At 50.2% G+C, this 12,362-nt stretch overlaps 1 protein-coding gene across 1 annotated transcript in view; it reads left to right on the forward strand.

Annotated features, from left to right (window-relative positions):
- Positions 1–1,199: 1,199 nt before the first annotated feature.
- Positions 1,200–12,362, forward strand: part of Gpr139 (G protein-coupled receptor 139) — a 32,036-nt gene continuing 20,873 nt past the window's right edge. Inside the window, exon 1 of the mRNA XM_090357727.1 lies at positions 1,200–1,314. Coding sequence (XP_090213853.1) covers positions 1,200–1,314 — 115 coding nt within the window. The remainder of the gene's footprint in view (positions 1,315–12,362) is intronic.

Below are 12,362 nucleotides of genomic sequence, written 5' to 3' on the forward strand. Positions count from 1 at the left end.
CTGGAGGAGGAGAGTCCTCCTGGCACAGATATCCTGGGAAGGAGGGCTTTGGGTGGGTGGGCTGGTATGTCGCTGCTTGACATACCAGCAGCACCTTGGGTCTTTGGGCCAGGCGCCCCTCCCCGTCCCATGCGTAGCACCCCGGGAGGAGTGTTTCTCTGGCAGTTGAGGAGAAGGGGGGCGCGGCGCACCCGAAGATGGGGGCCCCCATCTGTCCCTCTCTCCTGCTTGCCTCCTTCGCGGGCGCGGTTGGAGCTGGGGGCCGCGGTGTCCTTGCGGTGGGGGGGGTCGGCGCGTGGCGGGGTGCGGGGACGCCAGGGCCCCCGCGGGCAGCTGCCCAGCGGGGCTTTGTGCGTCTTTGTGCGCGCGCGCGCGCGGGCGCGGGCGACGGCCTGGCGGGGCTGCTCCCCTCCGCTGCCAGCGGACCCCCAGGGCGCACCCCACGATCCACACACACACCCCCACACCCACAGACACAGGCGCACTCACCCTGGCCGGCAGAGGCAGCCAGCCCCGCCCCGCAGGGCTGCCCACTCCCCCAGCGCCCCGCTGGGCGTCTCCCCCGCTCGAACCCGGGGTCGAAGGGGGTGCGGTGGTGATGGGTGTGAATGGGGGGGGGGAGAGTTGCGGTCGAATTTCCCATCCGAAGCTGGATTCGAGGCATGAGATTGGAGCAAAAGGCGATCGGAGCGCGGCGGGGTGGAGAGCCAGCCCCACCTCACCACGCCCCTCCCCGCGGGGTGGCAGAAGGGGGGTCACGTGGGCACCTGCACCCCGGTCTTCCTCCTCCCAGGGGTTCCCAGGTCAATTCCTGGGAAGTGGAGCCTGGGAAGGCGCTGGGACCCCTCTCCTCCCCAGCATTCTCCAGCGGATCGCCGCCCCCCCTCCCCACCCGCCCTCGACCCCCACCATCCAGGCAAGCCGCTGATTGGCTGCGGGGTGCAGCGTCCCGGCCCCCCGGCTCTGGGGCGGGAGGTGGGAGGTGCACACACCGGCTGCGATCCCCGAGTCCCCGAGCCCTCCGGGAGGGCCGAGCCCCGACTCCAGGACGCGGGGTGCAGAAGGGGACCAAAGCCAAGTCGTTTTGGGGATCGGTCGCGGCTTCCCCCCCCACCCCCCGCCCCCCGGCTGTCGTGCCGCCGCCGAGCCCCCAGCCTGGAGAGGATCGAGGGGCGCCGGGGACGAGGGGCGCAGCGCTCATGGAGCACACGCACGCCCACCTCGCAGCCAACAGCTCGCCCACCGGGTCCGCCTGCGGCTTGGGCTTCGTGCCGGTGGTCTACTACAGCCTCTTGCTGTGCCTCGGTTTACCAGGTGAGGGGCAGGCGGGAGGGGAGGACCCGAGTCCCGAGTGCGGTGGTGGGGAGAGGGGGGGGATCCTGGATAGAATCCCCCGGCCCGCCGCGTGTGCCCAACGCCCCGTCCTTCAAAAGCAAAGTTTGAGTCTCACTGCAACTGTGGAGATTTCCAGAGGAAGGGGGAAAAGAAGTCCCGTGTGTGTGTGTGTGTGTGTGTGTGTGTGTGTGTGTGTGTGCGCGTGTGTACACCTGTGTGTGCACGTGTGCGCATACACCTGTGCGTGCTTTCCGTGCCAGCCCGCGTGGAGTTCGTGGCACCGTTGTGCGTGCTCACAAGAGCCCCAGGGAAGGGGCGGCTGAGTTGGTCGTGGGTTCTAGTTTGACTTTGCCCTTTGCCCCCACGCAGTGTCTGGGGACGCCTCTGTCACCCTGGCCTAGGCTCAGCCTCACCTGATTGGAGATGAAGCTGCAGTCCGCCCCCCCCCCAGCCCCTGCCCACCCTGAACTAGCCAAGGGGTCTCGGGATGGCAGGGGAAAGACAAGGCTGCCTCGGGGGGCTGCACCTTGGTCAGGACCAAGTGCAGAGGTAGATCGACCACCCCTGGGGTCACTGTCTCCTTGAGAACGCACCTGACCCCCCCCCAGGCTTTGGCTCCCTCCGGGGTGTCACCCCTGCCTTGCCCCCATCTCATTGCCCTGGCAGATGTCTAGCTGGCCTCACATCAGCAATGTCCTCTCTCAAGTGTGGCTGAGACTTGGGTTTGAATTCCTGAAGAGAGCTAAGCTGCTGGGGGAGGGGTGGAGAGAGAGAGAGAGAGAGAGAGAGAGAGAGAGAGAGGGGGGGGGGGGGAGAGGGAGAGGAACAGGTCCTCTCCTAACACTTTAGCTTGTCATGCCCCCTTCTTCCACAGCATAAAAATTCCTAGAGATCACTGCGGTGGGGGGGGGGGGGGGATCTCCTGTAGTCTTTCCCCTGCCCTTCTCTAGTCTGAAAACCCATCCATCCTGAAATCCTGGTGTGTTGAGAGTTTCCTTTCCACTGTCTTGCTGAGATTGTCTTCCCAAAGCATCCATGGGGGCAGCCAGAAGGCCCTGGGGAGTTGGTTCAGTCAAACCCCCTCTCAAATGTGGCAGGCACAAGGCAGCACCCATTTCCTAATCTAGGAGCTAAGCCCCTAACCCAAGCCCCTGCCCCAGCCAGGACTGAGGCTCTGATTCCAAAGGCAGCCTTCCCTTGAAGTCCCTGGCCACCACCAGCATGCCCCAGTGGACAGGACAGTAGCACAGTCCTGGAATTCCTGAGAGCTACAATTCCATTTCCATCTGGGACACAACATCCCTTCCTCAGGCTCTTTAGGGAAATGAGATTTTTGAGAATTGGTGGATGTTTACTAAACTAGAGAAGCCCCCCCAACCCCCACAAAGAGGCTGTGCCCGGGGTCCTCTCCCGCACCCATCTCCACTTCCTCCCCCACTCATTTTCCTGGGCTATTTTGCAAAGCAACAGAGCCCAGAAGACAGTCAAGAAGCCAACCTTCAAGAGTCCAAAGCAGGGCTGGAAGTCGGCGGGGGCGGGGGTGGGGTTGGGGAGAGGCACAGACAATGGAGAATCTCAAGGTAGAGGTGCCTTGAATCCCCACAGCCTAACTCACACCAATGAGACACCTACTGTGTGCTAGGCACTGTGCCAGGCATAGATTTATCCCAGGACTTGCAGATTTAAAAAGGAGGAGCTGGGGTTGGGCTGTCGACGAAGTTGATGTGGTCACATCATCTTGACGACCTACTGTGTGTATGTGTGCTAAGGGGTGTGGGATGTGGGCACATGCTTTCAGGGGGTGGGCCTGGAGTCTGAGGATGTCCCTGGGCAAGGGGAGGAGGGGGTGGGATACGATAAGCAGCAGGACTGAACATCCTAAGGGAATTGACTGATGGCTCAGTGCAGAGCCCCCAAGGTTGGTTCAAAGACAAAAATCCTGAAATCCTTATTGATCAAGCCATCAGAGGAGAAATGCTTGTCAAAGCAGATAGGAGTTCAGGCTAAGAGGGTCCAGATGGTCAAGTCTCTAGGCCTCAGTTTCCACATCTGTAAAATGAGCACCCAGAGAGGAGCCGTCTGCTGGGTGTGTTCTAGTCTTCCTGAAAGTTCATAGCATCATCTCTGCCTGGTCTCCTCAGCTTACAGTGAGGTATGAGGTAAGGGACCCACTGCAGGCCTTCAGGATACCATTAAAAACTGAGATTTTAATCGAGTTGTCTTCCCAGCAATGAGCTCACCCCATGTTTTCCAAACCCTCTGGTAATGTTGGAGATCTAAGTGGAGAAAGCAGGATGGATTGAAGAGGTTGTTTGTGCTGAGATATCTATAGTTGAGGTGGGGGGGGTGAATGTTTTACAAGTTCTAAGTGGGGAGGAAAAGCTTGAGCAAAACCAAATCATCCAATCTCCTGCTTCAAGAAATTGTCCCTGTGCAATCCAATAATGTCTTGTCTGGAGTGAAATCCAAGGAATTGTAATATGAAATGTGGACTGAGCTGTGACGCTTCAGGGTTGTTGGAAACCTCTTGAGTGCTACAATTTTCCCCACTGGTAAAAGCGGTAAACAGAGGTCCCTAATAAACTATTCTATTAAAATAATCTGTGTTTAAAAAAAAAAGTGCTCAGGCCCAGCATAGTAGTACATGTCTGTAGTCCCAGCTGTTAGGCTCAGGATGCTGAGGTAGGAAAAATTGTTTTTGCCTAGTAGTTTGAGATCAGTTCATGAGCAACACAGTAAGACCCCTCCAGAAAAAAAAAAAAATTCAGGGCAATGTTTGGCCTCTGGAAAACATTTTCTACACAAACACTGAACACCAGGTCCCTCTCTCTCTCTTTATTTTTTAAAACTATTCTGTGTTACTCCCTCTCAACTCCACTCCTGGGACCTGTTCATGGCTCTGAACCCATTTTCCAGATGAACAAACTGGGATTCAGAAAGTTGCTCTATCATCCCACAGAAATGTAGGCAAATAAATCTGACTGCTCTATTCATCAAGATGTTTGTTTGTTTGTTTGCTGGTCCTGGGGCTTGAACTCCGGGCCTGGATACTGTCCCTGAGCCTTTTTGTTCAAGACTAGCACTCTACCATTTGAGCTACAGCTCCACTTCTGACTTTTGGGGTATTTATTGGAGATCTGAGTCTCACAGACTTTCCTGCCCCGGCTGGCTTCAAACTGTGCTCCTCAGCTCTCAGCCTCCTGCGTAGCTAGGATTACAGGCATGAGTTACCAGTGCCCAGCAAGAAATTATGTTAACTAATTGTGTTTCCTTAAACTCTGGGCTTAGTAAAGGGCAGTGGTACTGGGGTCTGCCCAAAATGCCATCTTTCTTTCCCTTTTTTCCCTCCTTTTAAGTAATTGTTTTTCCAGTGCTGTGGGTCAAATTCAGGGCCTTGCACACATGTCAGGCAAGAGCTCTGTCAATATTCTCTTCTTCCCTTTTTCAATTAATTAATTTATTGGTCAGGCACCAGGTCTTGAGCTCACTTGGCCTTTTTGCTCATGGCTGGCAGCCTGTCAGTGGAACCACACCTCCAGCCAGCTTTCTGCTGGTTAATTGGACATAGAGTCTAACAGACTTTTCTGCCTGGGTTGGCTCTGGACAGAGATTCTCCAATCTCAGCCTCTTGAGTAGAGAGGATCACAGACAGGAGCCATGGATAATTGGCTCCTTTTCTTCTTTATGTGCAAGATGAAGACACATCAGACAAGTCATCAGAGCTAGCACTGATTGGCTGAGCGTAGAGCAGACAGCGTGAAGGGAAAGGCATTGCAGAAGAAAAAGATGAACTTGAACTTGAGCGCCCAGGGAAAGAGAGCAAGCTAGACAATAGGTGAACCATCCTGAAAAGGAAGGAAAGGCATCGAATTAAACTGAGATCTGAGTGTGTGTTGTGGTTTATTTTGCTTGTGAAAGGCACCACAGATGTTCAGGAAGACAAAGCAGGGAAGGAGATGACAGTTTGAAACTGTATGTCACCCCACTGACAGGAATTGTGTCTTCCAGTACCTCTGGGGTATGTGGGGGGAGGGAAGGGAGATAAATAGTTTATAGGCTGGCAGGTAATATGTGTGCCTGGCACAGGCTAGATCCAATGGTTATAAACCAGAGGTTGAACATTGGCAACCCATCGGCAGGAATGAGTTTTGCAGTCATATTTTTTTAAAAAAAATTTAATCCATGAACATCTTTGATTAGAGAAGTTATAATAAGCAGCCAAGATTATAAACTCAGGAACTGGATATCTGAGCATTTGAATCCTGGCTTTGCTGCTCAAAAGTGATATAACCATACCCACGTGAGTTGAATTCTCTGTGCCTCTGTTTCCCCATCTGTTAAGCAGGGGTAGGGTGCTCATGATAATTGCCCAGACTTTCTGAGGATTGAATTAAGTAGTGACTTAATTAAGTTGCAACTTGTGTCCTGGCACAATGGCTAACACTTGTGAGACCAGAAACTTAAAGAGGAGGAAATCTGGAGGATCATGGGTGATATCAGGGAAGATTACAGCTCCAAAGTTAGCAAGATTCCATCTCAACAAATGAGCTAAGCTTGGTAGTTCGTCTCCGTACTTGCAACTAGGCAAGAGGCCTACATAAGAGGACTGGCAGTCTGAGGTTGGCTTGAACAGAAAGTACATGACTTTATCTGAAAAATAATTTGGGGTGTGGCTCTAGGGTAGAGTGTCTGCCTACCACTAGGTGGTATTGCTGTTCAAACCCTGATACCATCAAAATAAAAATCCAAATTTGTTGATGGTTCACACCTATAATCCTTGCTACTCAGGACAGTGCAATCTGAGGATTGCAGTTCAAAGTCAGCCAAGCTGGAAAGTCCATGAGACTCTTATCTCCAATCAGTTATCAAGAAGCCAATAGTGGTGCTGCAGCTCATATCATTTCTTACATTTGAGCATCTTACTGCATATGTAGGCAAAGATGAATTGAGAATATCAACGCCTCCTTTTTTCTCTTTCTCTTTTTTGCTAGTCCTGGGGCTTGAACTCGGGGCCTTGGCAATGTTCTTGGGATTTCTCAAGGCTAGAGCTCTACACTTGAGCCATAGCACTACTTCCAGCTTTTTTTCCTCCTATGTATATGGTACAGAGGAATCGAACCCAGGTCTTTGTGCATGCTAGGCAAGTATTCTACCACTAGGCCAAACTCCTGGTCTCCTTTTTCAAACTCTTTCCAGAATGAGCACACAGTACACCCTGGTCTACATTTGCTATTTTTCATTTAATGTAGGAATCATTAGAATACAGATAATTATATAATGGTGTATGTGTGTGCCCTCTTACTCATTTATCCAGGTACATAGCATTCCATTGTGGATTTGCCTCAAGCTTTGTTTAACGGCCACCTGGTCCCAAATGTGTGCTCTGATTCTTAACAGTCCCTCCACGGTCCACCTGACACACCTCGGTCCCCTGCTGGCCCATCCTGAGGCCCACGTGACCAAAGCTGGACAAAGAAGACTGCAGTAGGTATCAGGGCTACAGGCTTGTTCTGGGAATACCTGGCCGTATGACCTTGGATTCTTGTGGAATTTAATTACGAATTATTCACTGCATATAGAAACAAAGTAGGTGTTTACATCTTAATTGGGAGTCTATTCAATACTGAGATTTTACCTCAAGGCCTTAAATTTGCCAGGCAGGTACTCTACTACTGGAGCTATACCTCCAACCCATTTGTTTTTAACTTTACCTAATGTTCTGATAGGATCTTAGATTTTAGCCTCAGACCATGTTTCTCTTTCCTGCCTTTTTTTTCTTAGCTGAGATGATAGGTGTGTATCATTACATCCTGCTTATTTGTTGACAACTGTCTGGCTAACTTTTTGCCAAGACTAATCCCCAACCTCAGTCTTCCCGATGGCTACAGTTCCAAACAACTGGAACTCCAGGTGTGTGGTGCTATGTCCAAGCACCATTAGTCACTCTTTTATTATTTCTTTTTGTGCCAGTCCTTGGGCTTGAACTTAGGGCCTGGGGCACTGTCCTTTAGCTCAAGGCTGGTGCTCTCCTACTTGAACCATACCTTCCACTTCCCACATTTTGGTAGTTAATTGGAGCTAAGAGTCTCACAGGCTTTCCTGGTTGGCTGGCTTTGAGCTGCAATCCTCCAATCTCAGCCTTCTCAGTAGCTTAGATGACAGGCATGAGGGACTTGTATTGGGCAGATTATCTACTCTCAATAGGTTCAGCAAAGCCAGGCTCTTGCCGGGTTCTGTAACAGGCAGAGACACAATTCTTGGCTGTGACGCAGGTTTGCTGAAGGCTGGCTGGACCGGCCTTGGGCTGGGAACAATCATTTTGTAATCATTTTGCAGTTTCTTGAATGATCACGTGAGCTCTGCTTTGTGATTCTGAGTGTAAATGTGTCACATTGGGACTGAATGTGGACTTGAATCCTGTATGTTGTTAGCTCTGTTTGTGTGATATTAGGTATTATAACATCCCATGTTTCTGCACCCCAATTTTCCATCTGCATGAGGTGGGCCTCTAAGTTGAGCAGGGAATCTAGGACTTTCTGGTGTCAGGCTGCCTGAGTTTGAATCTCTAATCCCTACCTGCTAATCTGGGCACATAGCTCATCCTCTGAAGTCTCAGCTTCATGAGATCACATAATAATAATGGCTTCCTCGAGGTGGTTAGGAGGGGAGGCAGGGGAGTTAAATGAAGCTATATGAAAATGCTTGGTATCAACTTGGCACGTCTTCTCTCACGTCGAGTTCAGTGATGTCACTAAACCTTGTGTGCCTTGCTTGCTGCTGCAGTAATTAGAACTGAAACACACCAAGGCTCCACTGAGTCTCTCACACATGGTGGCAGCTCCACAAATATATAACAGGCCTTATGTTATTGTCTCACATGTGCATGTGGCAGGTCCCAGAACCACCCATCACTAGCAACTTAGGTCTCCATAAATGCACAGTTCTACTTCAACTGCAAAGGAATCCATACATCCTGGCTAAGTAGGAATGGATGATCAAAGATAGCTAGTTTTAAGAAATAGTCCACCTAAGGCAGGTGCTCACACCTGTAATCCTAGCTACTCAGGAGGCTAAGATCAAGAGGATTATGGTTTGAGGCCAGTCCAGGCAGTAAAGTCTGGGAAAATCCAACACCAAAATACCTAGAAAAAAGAAAGTAGAGTTGGCAACATAATTCTAGTGGTAGAACACCAGCTGAACAAGCAAACTGAGTGAGCAGGAGGCAGTGAGTTCAAACTGCAATGCCAGCCAAGAAACAGAGAAAGAGAAGCACTCCACTTACCCAAACAACCAAACTGATTTTTCTGAATGATCCAAGAAACAGCAGTGAAGCTGGAGGCTAGACAATAGAGGACTGAAACAAGACTCTGGCGTGGGGAATAACCTAGGTGCTGAGAAGCAGAGAGCTAAGTCTAACAAGACAAACCAGGGATTTGGTCCCAAGTAAAAGAAAAGATGTCCAGCTAGTTGTCACTTTTTTTTTTGATGAGTCCAACATTCCTCATGTTACAAAATAGGGGCTATGGGACCTTTCTCAAAGGCATAGATCTAGGAATGCAGAGTCTCAGGCTGGACTTCATTCTCCTACCTCTAGTTTACTTGGCAAAAGGATTGAACTATTAAGTGGCCTCTGACAGGAAAACAGGGTGGGAGACATGGAGAGGGACAGGAAGAGGTGGTGGCAAGTTCAACACGATCACTTTCATTTGCAGGTTGCTTTCATTGGTATCCAGTATGCTTTTAGGGTTCACATGTCTACAGCATGTTTTTTCTTTCTCCAGTAGTAGGATTTGAACTCAGAGCTCAAGTGTTATCTCTGAGCTTTTTTTTTCATATATTTTTTATTGTAGTTAATAGAAGGGTTACATTATATTCACCAGATAGAAGGTGCATTACTTCATATACATTGATACCCTTTCTCATGTCTTGGTCCATATTTCCCTCCCCTCACCCCAGCCCCTCATCTTGTTTTCCTCCCTTCCCTATCCGATTTCAAATAACCAAATACACATATATACAATATATCAGATAACCAGGAGAAATACTGTAACAATATGAGATAACCAAGGGACAGCAAAAGAGATGAGAGATAACATAGTACATTAAGGACAACAATCATTCGTTATATGGCTTTTGTTTCTATATCCTGGAGGTCCTTTCATTTAGTGTCATTCTATATGGCCTTATAAATCTATGTTTTGTTCTATTGTAAATCTCTGCTAGGAGAGCCCAAGGTTTCTACTGATTGCCTCTGAGCTTTTTCACTAAAGGTTTGCACTCTGCTACAGAAGCCACTGCTCCACTTCTCACTTTTCTGTGGGTAACTGGAGATAAGAGTCTTACAGGGACTTCCCTGTCTGGGGTTAGTTTCCAATTGTGATCCTCAGATCTCAGCCTCCTGAGTTGCTAGGATTACAGGCGAGAGCCACCAGCACTGGTATTCTTTCCAGTTTCTCAATTCCCCTGATTCCACCAAACAGGTGTCTGGACCAACCTGAGTCCATAGATCTTCTCTGTCAACTATATATTTTATGACATCTAAATAGGAGTCAAGGAAAGCTTAACACTTAAAGACAGAAGATTTAGTACAGAAAGAAAAAAAGTTAAATATCTTCCTGCTACTGTGCTAGTACAAGGTTAATCAAAAGAAAAAAATTCATTTTCCATGATATGGCGCTTACACCTCTCTTTCTTTGTGTCTCTTTCTTACACACACACACACACACACACACACACACACACACACACACACGCACGCACACGCACACACTCCAAAGCCCAATCTAACATAAAAGTTCATTTCTACAACAATCGAGAAGAGAAGACAGGGGCTGCGAGATCTGAGGATTGCTGTTCAAAGCCTGTCTAGGCAGGAAAGCCTGCGAGGCTCTGATCTCCAATTAACTATCAAAAAAGCTGGAAGTGGAGCTGTGTGGCTCGAGTGGTGGAGCACTAACCTTGAACATAAAAGCTCAAGGACAATACCAAGGGCCGGAGTTCAAACCCCGGGACTGGGACAAGACAGAGGAAGGTGGGGAGGGAGTACTATGAGAATTTTCATCAGGAAACTTGACCTTGAGAGGCCTATGAAAGCTCCCCATGGGAAGGAGCAAATGAGATCTGGAGGAGGAGAAGGAGGAGGAGGATGGGGTGGAGGGGGGAAGGATGGAAGGAAGGAAGAGGGAAGCTGCGTACCCTACAACCCCAGGTGGAAGGGGGCTGGTGAACACACTGGCACAGAAAGAAGGCAGGAGGTGGGGGGGGAAGAGTGACATAGTGGCATGGAAGCCGTGGTGGGAGATGCATGCTGAGTGACACTGACAGCCAGCACGTTACACAGGCCGGGGAAACTGGCGCTGAATTAGGACAACACATTTTCCAGTGTGAACACTTCTGTGCTGCCACCAGTGACTTCTTTTATTTCCCCTCCTTTGCCAGAAGCCTTGGCAGTCGGTGGAGCTGGGGAAATTGCTTTCTTGCCACAGACGTTTCTGATCATTTCAGCCAAGTGTAAAGCCAGCTATCAGCCATACAGCTGTAATGAGCAACTCCAGCCAGACACACGAGCACACACACACACACACACACACACACACACACACACACACCATACATGTTCACCACCTGCAAGCGTGCACATATGTACACACCACACACTGACACAGGCACACATACACCAAGACACACAGAGACAAGCATGCACCTGCACACACCTACACATCACCACTAGATGTGATGTGGCTCACTGTTCTCTTCGGGACACAACCCTTCACTTTGAACATTGCTGCCCTTACTGTCGTGGTCTAGCTCCTCAGAAAGCATCTTCTGACTCTGGGAAGAAAAGTGATATCTTCCTGGAGTGTGACAGAGTGTAACAGAGCTCAGGGAGAGTTCTAGTGGGGTTTTCCTGAGCCAGGCAGGGCTACGAGCTTCCTTAAACAGATCCCAAGGGCCCACACTCCTGACCCTCATGGAATGGGTGCTGTGTTTTGTCTACCCCTTGTGCCCAGGCCTTTTCCAGATCACTCCCTCTCCCCAGGAGAGGGTAGTGGGAAACTACATTGGTTTCAGAGGCAAGGAGCCATGGGTTCAAGCCTAGTACTGAGACTTTGCTTCTCCTTCTTTGAGCCTCGGTTTGGCTCACCTGGGAATGGAGGTGACAGTCTGAATATTATTATGCATGTAGGAACAGAGGCCCTGGCTAGCACCCATGCCATGCCAAGCTGGCTTCTAGGCCAGGAAAGCAAGGAGTGCCGGGAGGTCCTCTTGTGAGCTGACGCAGCCAGCAGGTAACTGACATAGGAGCAAAATCACTCCAAGCACTGGTGTGCACTGAGATCGAGTCGCAGGCGAGGATAACAGGGGCTGCGTTAGACAGAGGGGACGGGGGGTGGTGGGTGCTGGTGGCTCACATTTGTAATCCTAGCTACTCAGGAGACTGAGCTCTGAGGATCACAGTTCGAAGCCAGCCCAGACAGGAAAATCTGTGAGACTCTTACTCAGAAAAGGCAGCAAGTTATGCAAAAGAAGCTCAGGGACCCAAGCCCTGAGTTCAACAAAGAGGGACTTCAGGGATCTGGGAGGTGACACAAATACCCAGCCAGGTGCCCTGGCTGACATCTAGCATACTGTAAGAATGAGGGTCAGGGGTCAAGTTCCCCGAGCCAGCCTCTCATATCCTGTTCCAGCCTCACCACTATCATATGTAATCTCCCAGGTAAGGCAGAGATCACTGAAAGAAGTGAGCAAGCTCACAATGTTCTTCTTTGACCCCAAAGATGTCTGTGCCTGACTCCTGGGGTGGGGGCAGGAGTAATGGAGAAACACTGCAGCACTACAGAGCTGGCATCTGGGCTGTGGCAGTAAGTCCTACTCCAGATCCAGCTGTGATGGGGAGGGGGTGGGGAATGTGAACAGGAGAGAGAACAAGAGCCTGGATAAGCTGCCATCTGATGGAGGCGATGAGATGAGAAAGGTCACCTTCAGCAATGTCAGTGACAAATGCATGGGACGGAGCGTAGCAGAAG

The sequence above is a fragment of the Megascapheus bottae genome, chromosome 25 (assembly GCF_031878675.1).
Source record: "Megascapheus bottae isolate mThoBot1 chromosome 25, mThoBot2.hap1, whole genome shotgun sequence".
Classification (NCBI taxonomy): Eukaryota; Metazoa; Chordata; class Mammalia; order Rodentia; family Geomyidae; genus Megascapheus; species Megascapheus bottae.